Raw genomic sequence first — 20,867 nt, forward strand, 5'->3', positions numbered from 1 at the left:
CTATAAATCTTAGTGCATTTTTTTCTTAATAAATAAATAAAAATAAATTTCTCTTAATAAATAAATTTAGAAATTTCAATACTAAACAATACAAAAAGTATTTGGGATTCAAATTCTTCATATTTTTATAATTGTTCAATTTGAAAAATTTGAATAATAAATTTGCCCTTTAATTTTACTGAGATAGTGCACCCTATCATGCATTGTATGTACAAGATTTTTTTTTTTTTTTTTTTTTTTGGCATTATATGGCCTCAGATTAGTGGACTGGTAGAAGAGGTCTTCCTGTTTCTTTTGATCTTAGCCACCTGGATTTTTCTTTGTAAGGCCACATCAAAATTATCATGTATGTATTAAAATATCCTTTTTTGAATGCTATTAAGTCCAAGATTATAAAATCAATCATTTCAATCACTGATGAAAATTTTTCAAAGTTTAAAAATTATTAGGATGAACTGTAGCAAAACTTACATATGAAATTTATTTTATTTGGTTGTCATGTTGAATTTTAGAAACATTAATATTTTAAAATTAAATTATTAGTCTTTAAAATGTTCTTTTCCTCTTTTTAGAATTTATACTTCTGTAGTTATTAATACTGCAAAATACACTAAGACTTTTGGGAAACCCAAATGTCAAGAGTTGATGAGATCTCCATGTCTGTATGGAGAATATATATTAAAATGACCCTGCTATTACATGAACAAAGTTTTCATCACTATTATGCAACCTGGCTGCCAGATATGTTATCCTTCACCAGTTTAATTTTCTATATAGTAGTAAAAGATTTTAGTTTTAAGGGAGGTGATTCACATAGTGTAATGATTGCAGATCATGCTGTGCTTTTAGCAGATCTTGCTAAATGACCAAGACTCTATTAAAGGCTTATAGACATTTTGACATCACAAACTTATGTATAAAAGTGAGGGAACAACTTTGTAATTTGGAATCCTATTTGTAATCCAATTTGGATTCCTTTAGTTCTTTTTTTTTGGGGGGGTAGAAAACTTCTTTTTAAGTCTTGCAAATAGTATATACATTCCCAGTTATTACTATGCCCAAATTTCAGATAAAGAAACTGAGTTTTAGAAAAAGGTGATTTTAACATGTTTCTTTTCGAGGATAATAATTGTTAGCATTGTATTGAAAATCCAGTCTTTCTGACTCCAAGTCTAGCATTCATTATGACATGACAAATGGTAATTAACATTCATTAGTTTTTAATACAAAGGTATTTCCCCTTTCCCTGAAACCATCTAAGATATTGCCTGATAATGGCTAATATAAAATTAAAGCATTTTGAAAACTAACTTTCTCCTGGGCACTATGGAGTACTGTATTTATTTCTATGTGTCATTAGGCTAAAACAATACAAATTTCACATGTGCCAATTAGTTTTAGTAAAGCTATTTGCAATGGTTAATGCTTAGATAGACTTGTCCAGATTGCCAAATTGACTATCAATTCTCACATAGACTACATATGAAATCCAAATATCAGGGTAGCATCCTGTGTAGGAATTCAATGGTTTTTCACTCATTTTATTGGAGGATAGTGGCTATCAAAGTATCAAAGTATCTACTCTGGATATTTATAATTCTATACTTCTAAGGGCAGAGGTAATGGTCTTTTATTTGTTCTATCTATCCTTGATTCCAAATGGGCACAGAGACATGGTAGTAGTCATATTTCTATTGTGTTAATGCTGAAAGCAAACATGGTTTTTGGTGAAAACATGTTGCCAGAAATGCATTAGAGTAAAACATTTTACTTTTTTGCTATCTCCCATTAAATATAATTAATACTGCTTAATATTAAAACTAAAATAACTCTTTCCCAGAAATCTAGTTGTAAATTGTAAAACATACTCAAAATTAGAATCAGAAACTTTTTTCTCCCAAATTTTAGAACTTACCCTTTCTAGCAACAAAAGTATGATCAAGTCACTGAAACTGACTCTTAGTTTTTGCTATCAGTACAAAGAGTATTAATAATGGCTATTTGAATGCTGCTTGAATGAAAACGCTTGGTAAATTTCCAGTGTTAAATAATTTTTAAATTAACTCCTCATATTTTTTAACAGAGTTCAGATAGAAATGATGTAGGGAAAGATCATTATCTTTTTATTATTATTTAATTTTTAATATTCAGGAGACTATGGAATGGAAGGATAAAATTTCTGCTTTCTATAACTGAATAAGATCAATGGGATATGCCCACTTCCTATGTACTCAATGAAAACATTTTTAAGATGACTACAATAATAGATAGAATGATGAGGATGATATGTATTCTGTTTTTATCTCTCATGCTATTTTTTTCTTTTGCTAGATACTAAAGTTAATTTCATTATTCTTTTCAGTGAAAAAATTATCATAAATATTACAATAATTTAGAAGTTTCTGAACCTGTGATTTTACTAGAGTAAGGGGGTCCTTCTACCATTGCAAATCTGAAAATACTCTGCAATTTACAGTCTTAAGAGTCTGGGCCACTGAAAGGTTAAATGGCTTACCTATAGTACATAACCAGTACATGTCAGAAGCAAGACCCAATTCTTCATCACTTTAATTTTATTTAGCCTTATTTTCTATCTCCATCTGTCTTTCTCTTTCTCTGTATATATATATACATACATACACACACATACACACACACACACACATATATATATACATATGTATATATGTTTACATATATTTCAAGTATATACACACATATATATTCATATGTATATGTTGCATTTAAATTTAGCTTTATAAAAATTCTAAAATGTAAATGTAGCATCACTAAAAAATAGCAAGAATAGGCAGCTCTCTAATAAACTTTTATTTAAGATCTTATACTGCCATGAACATATACTTTTAGTAAAATGTTTATATTCATGCGAAGAGCTTAGTCATGTTAAGTATAGAAATATAATTCGTAAATAAATGTCAATAAATATTTAATGAGAAGAGTATCCTATTGTGATAGATTAGATGATTAAATAAGGGATTAATTTTATCTTTTTAGTGCAAAATATTTAGAATAGAAGAAATGATGTTAAGTACTAAATGATGAGAACATTTCTTATTTAGTCAGTTATGAGAAGCATAAAGCTAATTGGTAGGCAAAATTCTAAAGTAGCAGCATTCAATTACAGTGTCTGAAAATCATCAGTGGAATACAAGTTAGGAGTTATGTTATAATATTTTGCACATTTATAATACTGGTTAATTTAAAAGCATATAATTGATATTTAACACCTTCATAAAAATGACTGCCACATGTCAGGTGCCATCAAAAGTAAGTTCACTAAAGATGTGTACTCTTTTACATAAACAAGTAATTTTTTTGTCCTTTATTGGAATGCTTTTCTATTTTTTAATGGGAATATTAGTCATGATTCATACACACACATATATAGATAGAAATTCACTAAATTACATTATATATAGCAGGAAGTTTGGTAAACTACATCACATTTACCCCCAAATTACAGAAAACAATTAGAAGAATAATTTAAAATCAACAGTTATTTAAATCTGACTGAATATATCCCTAGGTTAACAAAAGAATTGTAGTCATAAATCTATCTCATACTTAGGGTTGAATTGTTTTGGAACAGGTCCAGCTCACTTGCTGCAAGTGGGTTTTCAACAATTAAAAGTGTTATTCATTTTACATCAGAAAGACTGTTTCACATTGAATTGAAGCTGCCTGGCAAGGGAATCAAAAGTGCTAGAATTTCATTAAGATGAAAAAAGGTGGATTGGTTATAGAAAAGGTATTTGTGACCTGAAACATAATGAAATGAATACAAAAATGAGAGCAAAGATGGATATATAATACATACATACATACATATATATATGTATGTATATATAAATGTCATCTTGTAATGTTGTTGACAATAAGATATTTAGTATATCTATCCGATTTGATATTGCAGATAATATCAGATATTATCTATCTGGTAGATAAGCCCAGAAGTCTATGTTGTATTCATTTTGTTTCTCTAGTTATAATGCTATATATATATATATGCTCTACTAGGCATTATAAAGATCTATAGGTAAAATCAATATAGCTGAGTTGGAGACATATTAGAAGAATGGGTATTAAATTTCTTATATGCATTTGGAGCTTTTAAGGAAAGATAATTGAAAAACTAGTATTAACACTGGGAAGCTCCTCAACTGTCAGTAGTACCCTGTTCCTTGCCCTTCATAGCTCTTCTTATTATTATAAGGAATACAAATTAGGACAATTAAATTTAGAGAAAATCACATAAGAAATAGAAAATAATTTGAAAATATAAGATCCTGGATATTTATTGTGTCCTACTGATATCAAATTCCCATGCAACTTTAAATAAATGTTGGATTGGTATTTCATAATGCAAGACAGTACTGGCAGATATTTCTTCAATTTACTGAGACCATTTTTGTTTTTCTGTTTAATTCTGTCCTTGAAAAGAGGGAACTATTTCTAATATGGTATTCTATGAACTGAAGATTCTTAAAAAATTCTCTGGTAGGTGATGTTAGCTATTTAAGAAGGAACATTGATTATTTCATGCCATTAAAACTATTTATAGATTTGTAGAAAGTTAAAATTGGAAAAGACTAGATATTCTTTAAATCACAGATCAGTGACTTCTCTTTTTGACACAATTCTAGACAATATTACTAAAGGTATGTGGCATAATAGATAGGGAGCTTATTTCACTCAGGACTTGTTTCCAACTTGTGTCCTTGACACATATTCTGACGCATTTGCAAAAGTAGTTTCTCAGAATCCTATGAAATTCTTCAGTATTATAAATTGCAGCATAGATATTGATTAGCATTGGTAAAAGGAATTTTCTAACCAATAATTTCTTGCATCAATGAAATCATAATTTAAGACACTTCCCTCCTCAAGAAAAAAATAAATTAAAATTTCTTTTTATTTTTATGTCAAAGTGATTCAAAATCCCTTTAAATATTTAAAAAATAGAAATAACTTAAACTTCTGATTCTTTATATTAAAGCAATGAGTGATAGTGATATGAACCTGATTGGTCAAAAATATTTGCTACTGTCAAGAAAGTGTGAATTAAAGAGGGATTTCCTATAAGTGGTAAGATTCTCCAGATACTTTTGCTTATATATCATACTGTGCTAATTTCCCCTTTTTGGTGAACATTACAAACCCTCCTCAAGGAGATTCATGATTACTACAAAGTGAGTTTTAGCCAACAATCCATAGTGGAAAAATCAAGTACATAAAATCACTCCTAATTTTCAGACTATGATATGAAATTGTACCATAATATAGAGTGTATACATCAATATCTATATGACATCTACATCTTAACCCATATAATCTATCTCTATTCCTCTCTCTCTCTCTCTCTCTCTCTCTCTCTCTCTCTCTCTCTATATATATATATATATATATATATACATATATATATATATATATATATATATATCACTGTATCTTTTAACTGTCTTTTTAATATTGACAAACACATGGTCTTCTTATGGGTTTATATTCTAGAACTATTTACCCAAGCAAGATCTAGTGCTTGAGCTTTTCTGACATAGTTTTTGGAATTTCAAGATAATCTCTAAAAATGAAAAAGCATTAAGGTACATATTGGCAGAGGAGAAAAGCAAAAAGAAATGGATAATGTCTTGTCAAAGAATTCAATATAGTTCATTCAATTCTGATGTGACAGCATAATCAGACTTAAAGAATAGTTAGTGGTTTAATATTAATATGTCAGGAAACCTATAGTGAAATATTCAAGGGATGTGGGCTTGGCTTTTCTTTGTGTTATTTCCCATTGTTACCAACAATGGTAACAATGGCTTGAATGAAGTTAATGTTCACTTAATTTAAGATAACTTTAGTTAACTAGTTAATAAACTGGAAGACATAGTTCAGATTTTAAAATATCATATCCTGTTAGAACACTGAGCTTGGATAAATATAAAGTCTTTCATTTGGTTACACAGTGAAAGGTCAATAGTCATCATCAATAAACATTTACTGAACACATTACATGAACATTTATAGAACTTGAATCGAGTCTCCTGACTCTCAATGTATTGGCATATCTAGAATATTATCTTGTGTTTAATTGAAATCTATCATAAATAAAGAGAAAGAGTACTTCACTAACTTTATTTAATTGAAACCATTTTTTCCCTCCATAAACTGGATTTGGATAACTAAAAGAACTTGTGGATGTGATTACTTAAAATCTGTGATCTTAAAGATAATAGAAAATGGGAGAGATTCTGCTGGCATGAAGATAGGCAAGTGTCTTGACATTCAAAAAAAAAGTAAAGGAAAGAAATAATACATCAAAACTGAATTAAAACCAAAAGTTGAAATTTATACCTTAAGAGAAGAAAAACAAAATTTAGTATTTAGAATTACTGCCAAATTGAATGAATATCTTATTTCTTGTCAGAGAATGGTCAAGTGGAGTTATAGGTGAGTCTGTTGGGGAACACTATAAACATTTTTGATTCCTTTGCTTGTCCTCTCTAAATGCCATTATAACATCTTTATGTATCACATCAAGTGCTGTCTAAACATTGTCTTTTCACTATCATCACTTGAGAATAGATTTCAAAAGAAATGGTGGCAAATCTATTCCATTTTCGACCTTTTTATTGTCTTTATAGGTTCATTAATGTTTTGCAGATGATCTGGTATAGTTAGATCTCATGCTACACTTTCCACTGGCTCACTTTGCCTTCTGTGTTTTATATTTCTAATTTGTGAGACAATACTGATAAGTCAAAAAATATAGAAAACTGTTTTCTATTATTTTCTTTCATAAATTTAAACAAATTAGTTCGTATTCAAGGCAGTTTGTTACAGTGAAAAGATTACTGTATTTGGTGTTACTGTACCTGGGTTGAAGTTACTACCCATATAACCTTGGCTCAGTTATCTGACCTCTATGGGCCTCAGTTCTTTACCTGTAAATGAAAAGTTTGGATTACATGATCTCCAAGGTTCTCTCCAAATCTAATTCTATATTAAACTTTAAATTGGTGATATCTTTAGCTTCTATTGCTTCTTTATTGCTCTCTTTTGCACCAACAAATCATAGGATTACTAGTTAAGGAGGATTTGAGGATCTTTTGTTCTGTTCCTTTTGGTATTTGTTTTACATTGGTTAGGCTTCTTTCAGGAAGAGTCAGAACTTCCTCAAAATACACCTAGGGAAAAAGAAAGATTTTTCAAGGTCTAATGAATAAGGGTAAAGTGAACAATAGGGTTCATAAATAGTTCATCATTTCCATGATAGGAAAGATCACATGATCAAGGAGTACTGAAAAAGCCTTCATTTTCACTTTGAAATTGATCCTCAAATGAAATTTAGGATGAAAGAGAACAGAGATAGAATCACATTCCCAAAAGGGGGATATTGAACTATCTTTGTGCAATAATAATGAAGATAGCTTTCATCCTATTTTACTTTTAAATATATTTAAATTGAATGAATTTTTTAGGGAGAGAAGATAAGCACTAAATCCATAAAGATCTTCATTTACTTTTTTTTTTTCTCCAGTGACATAGTCTCCCTTGTGTTAAATGTGATGATATTTGTAAAGGGCTGAAACTCTGAGTTTATGCACTGGGGCTGGATAACCGAGTACTTAAGGCTAATAACCAATTGGACAATACTCTATTAGCATATACTTGGACTAATATGCTATATTATATATATAACTTCGCACTATTCTGTGCTGGTTCCATCTTTTGTTGCATACAGAGAATTGTGGGAAGGATTAGGGGGTGGAGTAAGACAAGCCAGAGTCACTTTTGGTGATAGAGAAGGAGATTCTGTGTCCATTCCCTTCACTTCTACCCTTAAAGACCAAGAATAAAGACCAAGGACTTTTGCTTATCCTGACTCTGGCTGATTCTAAGGTATCCAGAGTGCTAATTTGGTCTTCACAGATATTACATTTTATTTTTCACCAAATAAATCTGGATATCATAGCCATTTGATTAAATATATATATACTGTTATTCTCTCTTTTAAAGGCCATACACAGTGAAGAATGAATTTAAATTCCATCCACAAGTTAATTGAAGAAACACAAATTTTTAAGTTCCAGCAATCTTCACTGAGATCATCTTGTGAAGCAGAGTCACTTGCCTCACCACTCCATGATCCCTGTAATTCCTATTTACTAAACCAAAGCATGTATACAAATAGTGCCAGGAATTTCTGTGCTCACTCTTATGGCAGCAATGATTGGGATATCTGTGAAGAGCTTCGAATTCGAGAACTTGAAGAAGTCAAGGCCAGAGCTGCCCAGATGGAAAAGACCATGCGTTGGTGGTCAGATTGCACTGCCAACTGGAGAGAGAAATGGAGCAAAATACGAATAGAAAGGAATAAAGCCAGAGAAGAAGGACGGCAGCTGAGAATAAAGTTAGAAATGACAATGAAGGAATTGAGCACACTCAAAAAGAAACAAAGTTCACCAAATGAAAAGGTATTATTGGATGTTGAAGTCATCAGGAAGGAGAAATGTGATCATGTGGAAGATTCTTGTCCCCAGGAATTTCAATTTCCAATGACTGCTAAGGAATATGATCCTCCTAAAATCAATTTGAGAAACATACATATTTCTCCCAAAGAAGATATAAGCAAGAAGGTAAGGGATAATTGTCATAAAATAATCTCATCTTCTAAAGACCATTTAAATTTTTTTTCTTTTAGAAATAAGCTATCCTTTGTTCTTCTGATTTGCTTATAGTATTGCTCTTTATGTGAAAATCATGAACCTATTTTGACCTTACCTTGGTATAGTGTGTTAGGTGTAGGTCAATGCCTAGTTTCTGTCATACTAATTTCCAATTTTCCCAAGAATTTTTGTCAAACCGTGAGTTCCTTTAAGGTCTTTATCAAATTCTAGGTTACTGTACTCAGTGATTATTGTGTCTTGTGAACTTAACCTATGCAACTGATCAACTACTCTATTTCTTAAAACCAGTATCAAATGGTTTGGATTCCCCTTGCTTTATTATATATATGTATGTATATATACATATATATATATATATAATAAAGCTTTATAATATAGCTTTGGGTCTGATACAGACAAGCACATTTCATTTGCATTTTTTCAATAATTCCCTTAAAGTCTTGACCTTTCATTCTTCTATATTAACTTTGTTATTTTTACTAGCTCTGTAAAATCATTTTTTGGGTGTTTAATTGGTATGGCACTGAATAAATAGATTAATTTAGATAATAATGCCATTTTTATCATATTAGCTTATTTACCTATAAGCACTTGATACTTTTACAATTGATTAGATCGGACTTTATTTGTGTGAAAAGTGTTTTGTAATTGTGTTCACATAGTTCCTGACTTTGCTTTGGTATGTAGATTTCCAAATATTTTATATTATCTACAGATATTTTAAATAGAATTTCTCATTATATCTCTTGTTGCTAGAGTTTTGCTGGTAACATATAAAAATGCTGATGATTTCTATGGACTTATTTTGTATCCTACAACTTTCCCAAAGATGTGAATTGTTTTTAATAGTTTTTAGTTGATTCTTTAGGATTCTTTAAGTATACTATCATATCATCTTCAAAGACTGGTAATTTAGTTTCCACATTTATCTACTGATGCTACTAATCATTTTAAGAAAAACTCCATTCATTCCTAAATTCTAATATTTTTAATATGAATATGTGTCAGATTTTTGTCAAAGGCTTCTGCACCTATTGAGATAATCATTTGATTTTTGTTAGTTTGGTCATTGATACAGTTAATTATGTTAATAGTTTTCTTGATATTGAACCAATTCTGCATTCATGATATAAATCCTACTTGATCATAATGTATTATCCTGGTGATAACTTGCTGTAATGTCTTTGCTAACATTTTATTTAAAAATTTTGCATTAATATTCATTAGGAAAATTTGCCTATAATTTCCTTTCTCTGTTTTGCCCTGACATGATTTAACTATTAGCACCATGTATGTGTCATAAAAGGGATTTTGGTAGGACTTCTTTCCCTATTTTCCCAAATAGTTTGCATAGTATTGCAATTAATCGTTCTTTAAAAGTAGAATTCACATATAAATCCATGTGGTCCTGGAGATATTTTTTAGGGATATGATTAATAACTTTTTCAATTTCTTTTTCTAAGTTGAGACTAAATAATTTATTTCCCCTTCTGTTAATTTACGCAATTTATATTTGTGCAAATATTAATCCATCCTACTTAGTTTATCAGATTTATTGGCATACAGTTGGGGCAAAATAGCACCCAATTATTGTTCTAATTTCCTCTTGATTGGTGGAAATTTGACCCTTTTCCTTTTTTGATACTAATAATTTGATTTTCTTCTTTCCTTTTTCTAATCAAATTAACTAAAGCTTTATTTTGGTTTTTTAATTAAAAATATTAGTTTTATTTATTAATTCAAAAGTTTTCTTACTTTCTTTTTTTTTAAAATAACTTTTTATTGATAGAACCCATGCCAGGGTAATTTTTTTTTTTTTACAGCATTATCCCTTGCATTCAAATCTGTTCCGATTTTTCCCCTCCCTCCCTCCACCCCTTCCCCTAGATGGCAAACAGTCCTTTGCATGTTGAATAGGTTACAGTATATCCTAGATACAATATATGTGTGCAGAACTGAACAGTTTTCTTGTTGCACAGGGAGAATTGAATTCAGAAGGTAGAAATAACCCGGGAAGAAAAACAAACATGCAGATAGTTCACATTCGTTTCCCAGTGTTCTTTCTTTGGGTGTAGCTGCTTCTGTCCATCTTTGATCTGAATTAACTCTCTTTATTGAAGAGATCCACTTCCATCAGAATATATCCTCAAACAGTATTGTTGTTGAGGTATATAATGATCTCCTGGTTCTGCTCGTTTCACTTAGCATCAGTTCATGTAAGTCTAGCCAGTCCTCTCTGTATTCATCCTGCTGGTCATTCCTTACAGAACAATAATATTCCATAACATTCATATACCACAATTTACTCAACCATTCTCCAATTGATGGGCATCCTTTCATTTTCCAGCTTCTAGCAACTACAAACAGAGCTGCTACAAACATTTTGGCACATACAGGTCCCTTTCCCTTCTTTAGTATTTCTTTGGGATATAAGCCCAATAGAAACACTGCTGGATCAAAGGGTATGCACAATTTGATAATTTTTTGGGCATAATTCCAGATTGCTCTCCAGAATGGTTGGATTCGTTCACAACTCCACCAACAATGCATTAGTGTCCCAGTTTTCCCGCATCCCCTCCAACATTCATCATTATTTTTCCTGTCATCTTAGCCAATCTGACAGGTGTGTAGTGGTATCTCAGAGTTGTCTTAATTTGCATTTCTCTGATCAATAATGATTTGGAACACTCTTTCATATGGGTGGTAATAGTTTCAATTTCATCCTCTGAAAATTGTCTGTTCATATCCTTTGACCATTTATCAATTGGAGAATGGCTTGATTTCTTATAAATTTGAGTCAGTTCTCTATATATTTTGGAAATGAGGCCTTTATCAGAACCTTTAACTGTGAAGATGTTTTCCCAGTTTGTTGCTTCCCTTCTAATCTTGTTTGCATTAGTTTTATTTGTACAAAGGCTTTTTAATTTGATGTAATCAAAATTTTCTATTTTGTGATCAGTAATGGTCTCTAGTTCATCTTTGGTCACAAATTTCTTTCTCCTCCACAAGTCTGAGAGATAAACTCTTCTATGTTCTTCTAATTTATTTATAATCTCGTTCTTTATGCCTAGGTCATGGACCCATTTTGATCTTATCTTGGTATATGGTGTTAAGTGTGGGTCCATGCCTAATTTCTGCCATACTAATTTCCAATTATCCCAGCAGTTTTTATCAAATAATGAATTCTTTTCCAGAAGTTAGGGGCTTTGGGTTTGTCAAACACTAGATTGCTATAGTTGACTATTCTGTCTTGTGAACCTAGCCTTTTCCACTGATCCACTAATCTATTTCTTAGCCAATACCAAATGGTTTTGGTGACTGCTGCTTTATAATATAATTTTAGATCAGGTACAGCTAGGCCACCTTCTTTTGATTTTTTTTTTCATTAATTCCCTTGAGATTCTCGACTTTTTATTGTTCCATATGAATTTTGTTGTTATTTTTTCTAGATCATTAAAATATTTTCTTGGAAGTCTGATTGGTATAGCACTAAATAAATAGATTAGTTTAGGGAGTATTATCATCTTTATTATGTTTGCTCGGCCGATCCAAGAGCACTTAATATTTTTCTAATTATTTAAGTCTGACTTTATTTGTGTGGAGACTTTTTTATAATTTTGCTCATATAATTCCTGACTTTCCTTTGGTAGATAGATTCCCAAATATTTTATGGTATCAACAGTTATTCTGAATGGAATTTCTCTTTGTATCTCTTGCTGTTGGGTTTTGTTGGTGATGTATAAAAATGCCGAGGATTTATGGGGATTTATTTTGTAGCCAGCTACTTTGCTAAAATTATGAATTATTTCCAATAGCTTTTTAGTAGAATCTCTGGGGTTCTCTAGGTATACCATCATATCATCTGCAAAGAGTGATAGTTTGGTTTCCTCATTGCCTACTCTAATTCCTTTAATATCTTTCTCGACTCTTACTGCTGAGGCTAGTGTTTCTAATACGATATTAAATAATAATAGTGATAGTGGGCAACCTTGCTTCACTCCAGATCTTACTGGGAAAGGTTCCAGTTTTTCCCCATTGCATATGATGCTTACTGATGGTTTTAAATATATGCTCCTGACTATTTTAAGGAAAAGTCCATTTATTCCTATGCTCTCAAATGTTTTTATTAGGAATGGATGTTGGATTTTATCAAATGCTTTTTCTGCATCTATTGAGATGATCATATGGTTTTTGTTTGTTTGGTTATTGATATAGTCAATTATGCTAATAGTTTTCCTAATATTGAACCAGCCCTGCATTCCTGGTATAAATCCTACTTGGTCATAGTGTATTATCCTGGTGACGATTTTCTGTAATCTTTTTGCTAATATTTTATTTAAGATTTTAGCATCAATAATCATTAGGGAGATTGGTCTATAATTTTCTTTCTCTGTTTTCAGCCTACCTGGTTTAGGTATCAGTACCATGTCTGTGTCATAAAAGGAGTTTGGTAGGACTCCTTCAATCCCTATTTTTTCAAATAGTTTATATAACATTGGAGTTAATTGTTCTTTAAATGTTTGGTAGAATTCACATGTAAATCCATCTGGTCCTGGGGATTTTTTCTTAGGGAGTTGATTGATAGTTTGTTCTATTTCTTTTTCTGAGATGGGACTGTTTAGGATATTTACTTCTTCCTCTGTTAGTTTGGGCAAGCTATATTTTTGGAGGTATTTTTCTATTTCTTTTAAGTTGTCGAATTTATTGGCATAAAGTTGGGCAAAGTAACTCCTAATTATTGCTCTAATTTCCTCTTCATTAGTGGTGAGTTCTCCCTTTTCATTTTTAAGACTAACAATTTGATTTTCCTCTTTCCTTTTTTTAATCAGATTTACTAAGGGTTTGTCTATTTTGTTGTTTTTTTCATAGAACAAACTCTTAGTTTTATTAATTAATTCAATAGTTTTTTTTTACTTTCAATTTTATTGATCTCTCTTTTTATTTTTAGAATTTCAAGTTTAGTGTTTGACTGGAGGTTTTTAATTTGTTCCTTTTCTAGCATTTTTAGTTGCAAACCCAATTCATTGACCTTCTCTTTCTCTATTTTATACAAATAGGCCTCTAGAGACATGAAATTTCCCCTTATTACCGCTTTGGCTGCATCCCATACATTTTGGTATGATGTCTCATTATTATCGTTTTCTTGGGTGAAGTTATTAATTATGTCTATGATTTGCTGTTTCACACAATTATTCTTTAGTATGAGATTATTTATTTTCCAATTATTTTTTGGTCTACTTCCCCCTGGTTTTTTGTTGAATGTAATTTTCATTGCATCGTGGTCTGAAAAGGATGCATTTACTATTTCTGCCTTACTGCATTTGAGTTTGAGGTTTTTATGTCCTAATATATGGTCAATTTTTGTATAGGTTCCATGAACTGCTGAAAAGAAAGTGTATTCCTTTCTGTCTCCATTACATTTTCTCCAGAGAGTCCCTTTCCTTTCTTTAGTATCTCTTTGGGGTATAAGCCCAGTAGAAACACTGCTGGATCTAAGGATATGCACAGTTTGATAACTTTTTGAGCATAGTTCCAAATTACTCTCCAGAATGGCTGGATGTGTTCACAATTGCACCAACAATGTATCAGTGTCCCTGTTTTCCCACATCCCCTCCAACATTCCACATTATCTTTCCTGTCATTCTAGACAATCTGACAGGTGTGTAGTGGTATCTCAGAGTTGTCTTAATTTGCATTTCTCTGATTAATAATGATTTGGAGCATATTTTCATATGGCTAGAAATAGTTTCAATTTCTTTGTCTGAGAATTGTCTATTCATATCCTTTGACCATTTATCAATTGGAGAATGGTTTGATTTCTTATAAATTAGGGTCAATTCTCTATATATTTTGGAAATGAGGCCTTTATCTGAACCTTTGAGTGTAAAAATGTTTTCCCAGTTTATTGTTTCCTTTCTAATCTTGTCTGCATTTGTTTTGTTTGTACAAAAACTTTTCAATTTGATATAATCAAAATTTTCTATTTTGTGGTCAATAGTGATCTCTAGTTCTTCTTTGGTCATAAATTCCTCCCTCTTCTACAGGTCTGCAAGGTAAACTATCCTATGCTCTTCCAATTTATTTATAATCTCATTCTTTATGCCTAGGTCATGAACCCATTTTGATCTTATCTTGGTGTTAAGTGTGGGTCAATGCCTAATTTCTGCCCTACTGATTTCCAATTTTCCCAGCAATTTTTGTCAAATAATGCATTCTTATCCCAGAAACTGGGGTCTTTGGGCTTCTCAAACACTATATTATTAAAGTTATTGGCTGTTTTGTCCTTTGAACCTAACCTATTCCATTGATCAACTAGTCTATTTCTTAGCCAATACAAGATGGTTTTAGTAACTGCTGCTTTATAATATAATTTTAGATCTGGTACAGCTAGGCCACCTTCATTTGATTTTTTTTTTTTATTAATTACCTTGAAATTCTTGACCTTTTGTTTTTCCATATGAACTTTGTTGTTATTTTTTCTAGTTCATCAAAGTAGTTTTTGGGGAGTCTGATTGGTATAGCGCTAAATAAATAGATTAATTTAGGTAGTATTGTCATCTTTATTATATTTGCTCACCCAATCCAAGAGCATTTAATATTTTTTCCAATTGGTTAGATCAGACTTAATTTGTGTGGAAAGTGTTTTATAGTTTTGCTCATAAAGTTTCTGATTTTCCCTTGGCAGATAGATTCCTAAATATTTACAATCAGTAGTTACTTTAAATGGAATTTCTTTTTGTAACTCTAACTGTTGGGTTTTGTTAGTGATATATAAGAATGCTGATGACTTATGCGGGTTTATTTTATACCCTGCAACTTTGCTAAAGTTGTGGATTGTTTCTAATAACTTTTTAGTAGAATCCCTGGGGTTCTCTAAGTATACCATCATATCATCAGCAACGAGTGATAATTTGGTTTCCTCATTGCCTATTCTTATTCCTTTAATCTCTTTCTCAACTCTTATTGCCAAAGCTAGCATTTCTAATACAATATTAAATAGTAACAGTGATAGTGGGCAACCTTGTTTCACTCCTGATCTTATTGGGAATGGTTGCAATTTGTCCCCATTATAATATGATGCTTACTGCTGGTTTTAAATAAATGCTACTGATTATTTTAAGGAAAAGTCCATTTATTCCTATACTCTCAAGAGTTTTTAATAGGAATGGATGTTGGATTTTATCAAATGCTTTTTCTGCATCTATTGAGATGATCATATGGTTTTTGTTGATTTGGTAATTAATATGTTCAATTATACTAATAGTTTTCCTAATATTGAACCAGCCCTGTGTTCGTGGCATAAATCCTACTTTATCATGGTGTATTATGCTGGGGATGATTTTCTGTAGTCTTTTTGCTAATATCTTGTTTAAGATTTTAGCATCAATATTCATTAGGGAAATTGGTCTCTAATTTTCTTTCTCTGTTTTCTATCTACCTGGTTTCTGTATCAGTACCATGTCTGTGTCATAAAAGGAGTTTGGTAGGACTCCTTCATTCCTTATTTTTTAAAATAGTTTACATATCATTGGGGCTAATTGTTTTTTACATGTTTGGTAGAATTCACATGTAAATTCATCTCTTCCTAGGGGTTTTTTCTTAGGGAATTGATTAATAGCTTGTTCTATTTCTTTTTCTGAAATGGAACTATTTAAGCAATTTACTTCCTCCTCTGATAATCTGGGAAGCCTATATTTTTGGAGGTAGTCATCCATTTCGCTTAGGTTATCAAATTTATTGGCATAAAGTTGGGCAAAGTAACCCCTTATTATTTCTTTAATTTCCTCTTCATCAGTGGAAAGTTCTCCTTTTTCATTTTTAAGACTGCCAATTTGATTTTCCTCTCTCCTTTTTCTAATCAGATTTACCAAAGGTTTATCAATTTTATTGGTTTTTTCATAAAACCAACTCTTAGTTTTGTTTATTAGTTCAATAGTTTTTTTTTTTTTACTTTCTATATTATTAATTTCTCCTTTTAATTTTAGAATTTCAAGTTTAGTAATTGATTGGGGGTTAGTTTTCTTACTTTCAATGTTATTAGTTTCCCTTCTATTTTTAGAATTTCAAATTTGTTATCTAATTGGAGCTTTTTAGTTTTTTTTTCCCCTAGCTTTTTTAGTTGCATGTCCAATTCCCTAATCTTCTCTTTCTCTATTTTATGCAAGTAAGCATCTAAAGATATAAAACTTGCCTGAGAACTGCTTTGGCTGAATCCCATAAATTTTGATATGTTGTCTCATTATTGTCATTCTCTTGGTTGAAATTGGATGATTCCTGCTTTTTTCACTTCTGCTGAGGCATAATAGATTCTGCTCCAGCCTTTTACCTTTAATCTATATGTATCACTCTGAATTAATTGTGGTTCATGTGTACACATATTGGTGTATTCTGGCTTTTAATCCAATGTGATATCCACTTCCATTTTATGAGAAAATTCAATCCCTTCACATTCACAAGTAAAATTTTTAACTTTGGTTTTCCCTCCATCTCATTTTTTCCAAGTTACACTTTTTCCTTTCTCCCTTTCCCTCTTCCTCAGTGTTTTACTTCTGGACCATCACCTCCCTCAAACAGCCCTCCTTCTTATCTCTTTCCCCTTCTACTTCTATTCTCCTTTCTATTAGCCCCCCTCTTTCCTTTCTCCTTTCCTCTTTTACCTTCCTGTAGTGTGAGACATGTTTCTCTTTGAAGCTAAATATGTTTAATATTTTCTTTTGGAGCCAAACCCAATGAAAGTAAGAGTTACACAATGCTCATCCCCCTCCCTATTTTCCCTCTATTTTAATAGGTCTTTTTTGTCTCTTCATGCAATGCAATTTACTACTATTTTGCCTCCATTACTCTCTTCTTCCACTAGTATCCTCTTTCCACCTCTAGTTCCTTTTTTATATCAACAAAATAAAATCAAATTATGCCTCCATCTCAAAATATCCTGATAATAGAAACAAAGTTCTCATGAGTTAAACATATAATCTTCCCACATAGGGATGTAAACTTTTTAACCTTTATAAACATATATTTTCTTTCCTTTTTGCCTTTTAATGTTTTGTTTTTGTATTTGACTATCAAATTTTCTGTTTAGGTCTGTTCTTTTCATCAGAATTAAAGGAAACTTATGTACATCTTTTCCCCTGAAAGATAAATTTGCTGGATACTTTATTCTTGGATTGTTCCTTTGCCCTTAGAATATCATGTTCCAGGTTCTTTTATCCTTTGAAATGGAAGCTGCTCCTGGATAGATCCTGAATAATCCTGTTTGCACCTCCTTGATATTTGGATTGTTTCTTTCTGGATGCTTGCAACATTTTCTCCTTGATTGAATAATTCTGAAATTTAGCTAAGATATTCCTTGGAGTTTTCATTTGGATGTCTCTTTCGGGAGATGATCAGTGAATTCTTTCAATGGCTATTTTACTTTCTGGTTCTAGGACATCAGGGCCATTTTCCTTGATGAATTACTTAAAGATGTTGTCTAGACTCTCTTTTTTAATCATGTTTTTCAGGTAGTCCAATAATTCTTAGATTTTCTCCCCCAGATCTATTTTCCAGATCAGTTTTCTTTGCAATGAGATATTTTCTTCTATTTTTTTTCTTTTTCTTCTTTTAGTTTTGCTTAATTGATTCTTGGTGTTTCATTGAGTCATTCATTTCCATTTGTTCAATTCCAATTTTTAGTGAATTATTTTTTTTCAGTTAACTTTTTTTTAAATCTTCTTTTATATTTTGCCAATTGGATTTTTAAATGACGTGTTTTGGTCATTGGATTTTTTTTCCAGTTCACAGATTCTGTTTTTCAAAGAGTTGCTTTCTTTTTCCATTTTGTCAAATCTATAAGTAGTTATATACTTTTTTTCATTTTGATAAATCTTTTTATGGAGTTTTCTTCAAATAATTGCTGTGTTTCCTTTCACAAACTGTCCTGCAAAATTCTCATTTCCTTTTCCCATTTTTATCCTAACTTTCTTATAAAATTCTTCTTTAATTCTTCCCAGAGACCCTTATGTGTTGGGGACCAACTTGAATGGGATAAACTGAATGAAACCTCAGAGAAGTCAAATGAGAAAAAGTTGTATGTTGGGGGCTTTTATGTTAGGATTATATAATCCTGTGTTTGCAATTTCTTCTTTGCACTCCTCTGCTAATACCTTGTCTGTATGGAATGACCCTTTCTTGTGAGATAATAATAAATCATTTTTTTGCTTCTTACTTTGAGAGTTTCTGATTTTATTTTGGGTAAGGATCATTGTCTTACACAATTTTGTGGGCTCACCCAAGATATTTCCTATTTGTGAAGCATCTCTTCCATATCAAATTTTTTTTGGGTTGCCCTCAAGAGAGTTCTCCTGTGGTCCTTAGACTCAATCCAGGAATTCACACTGTTAGGATAAATTCTCCAGGAGAGAAACTTAAACAAAACCAAAATGGAAGTGGGCTAGTGAAGACAGAGTCTCAGAGATAAATCAGCTGAGGAAAAAAGTTTGAAATCATTCAGGGAAGTTGTGTACAAAGTAGTTGTGGCAAGAAACTGGTGCAGGGGGAGGGGAGACTAAATAGTTAGAGTCCTAAGAGGACTTTCCCTTTGCCAAGAATTGGAGAGCTGCCTGGGTGACTGGGTTGGAAGTGGAAGACTATAAGCAGTTTGTTAAAAGCTAAACATTTCCCTTTGGCATTGGGAATTTGTCATTGGGGATACAGAACCATGATTTGTATGCTGAATAGACTCATTAGGCCCCAGGAAATGGTTGAAATAATTACTAACCAGACAACAAAAGCACTGAATTTGTTAGCAGACCAGGCCAAGCAGACTAGAGATATAATACTCCAGAATAGATTGATAATAGACTACTTGTTAGTTAAATAAGATTTGTGGGAAATTAAATTTTTGCTGTTTGAAAATTGATGATAATGGACAGGTAGTAAAAGAAATTGCCAAAGATATCAGAAAACAATCCCATGTCCCATTCTAGATCTGGTTCTCACCATTTAATATCTCTTGATGGTCTTGGTCTGAATGCAGCTGGTAGAAAGTAATTCTTTGCTTCCTGCTGATAGCTTTAAGTGGAGTCATACTACTCTCTGTCTTGCCTCTGCTGTATGATACAACTTATCACAAAGGTGGTACAGACATCAATGGTCAGGATACTAAAGATTAAACAACTTGGAGGGTGAGTTTCAGTGAGACTTGGAGTATTAAAATAACCAGGATGCATCCCCCTAGAGAAAAAGGACAAACAGGTTCAGAGGATTGGAGACAAAGAACAAGATGATTGAGGAAATACATTAAGAATGATGTGAGAGATCTTCAAAAGTTAATAAATAAAGAGGAAAGATAGAATTTTTTTTTTCTGAGGCAATAAGGCAATTGGGATTAAGTGACTTGCCCAGGGTATCACATAGTTAGGAAGTGTTAAGTGTTTGAGACCATATTTGAACTCATGTTTTCCTGACTTCAGGAGTGGTGCTCTATCTACTATTACCTAGCTAGAGAGTGAACTCCTCTCATAAGAGGCCTTGACCTATGCTCTAATTATGGCTTGAAACTTTGTAATAACAAATTTAGTTATAGATAAAAGTTGCAGGTGTTCAATTATCTTAAATAAAAAAAAATTCTTCCTATTTCTCCCCCTCCCCATCTTTTCATTAGCATTTAAATAACTAATAGGTAGAGTTCTGGGGTTGATATTTAGTGCCTGGCTAAGGAACTTGCCAGCCAATGGGAGAAAAGGTCAGAAAGGCAGTTGGGAGCTTCTACATTAGATTCTACATTATCCTGTGTTTGCAGTTTGTTCTTTGCATTTCTCTACTGACACTTTGTTGAAAATTGCCCTTTCTTGCTAGATAGTAATAAATCCTTTTTTTGCTTTTTACCTTGAGAGTCTCTGATTAAGGGTTGCTATTCCACACAAACATGTCACTCTTTGGGGTTTCCTCTAGAGAAGTTTTGCCTTTAATGTCTTCAGGGTTTAAGGTCTGTTCTTCCCTGTTTCCATAAAATCTACCTATGATCAGAGCTGTTCTTGCTTTTTTGCTCATTTTTAAAAGTTGAGATCTGCTCTTAGGCAAAAATGAAATTGCACCAAGCTTCTTCTACAGGAGACAGTGGCTTTATGCTATCCTGGGCCAGTGTACTGGCTTCCTTTCTGTGCTAAATAA

General features: G+C 31.7%; 1 protein-coding gene across 1 annotated transcript in view; it reads left to right on the forward strand.

Annotated features, from left to right (window-relative positions):
* Window positions 1-8,204: 8,204 nt before the first annotated feature.
* The window catches only part of LOC127547085 (coiled-coil domain-containing protein 102B-like), a 183,001-nt gene continuing 170,338 nt past the window's right edge, over window positions 8,205-20,867 (forward strand). Inside the window, exon 1 of the mRNA XM_051973926.1 lies at window positions 8,205-8,663. Coding sequence (XP_051829886.1) covers window positions 8,205-8,663 — 459 coding nt within the window. The remainder of the gene's footprint in view (window positions 8,664-20,867) is intronic.

This window comes from Antechinus flavipes, chromosome 1 (genome assembly GCF_016432865.1).
Source record: "Antechinus flavipes isolate AdamAnt ecotype Samford, QLD, Australia chromosome 1, AdamAnt_v2, whole genome shotgun sequence".
Lineage (NCBI taxonomy): Eukaryota > Metazoa > Chordata > Mammalia > Dasyuromorphia > Dasyuridae > Antechinus > Antechinus flavipes.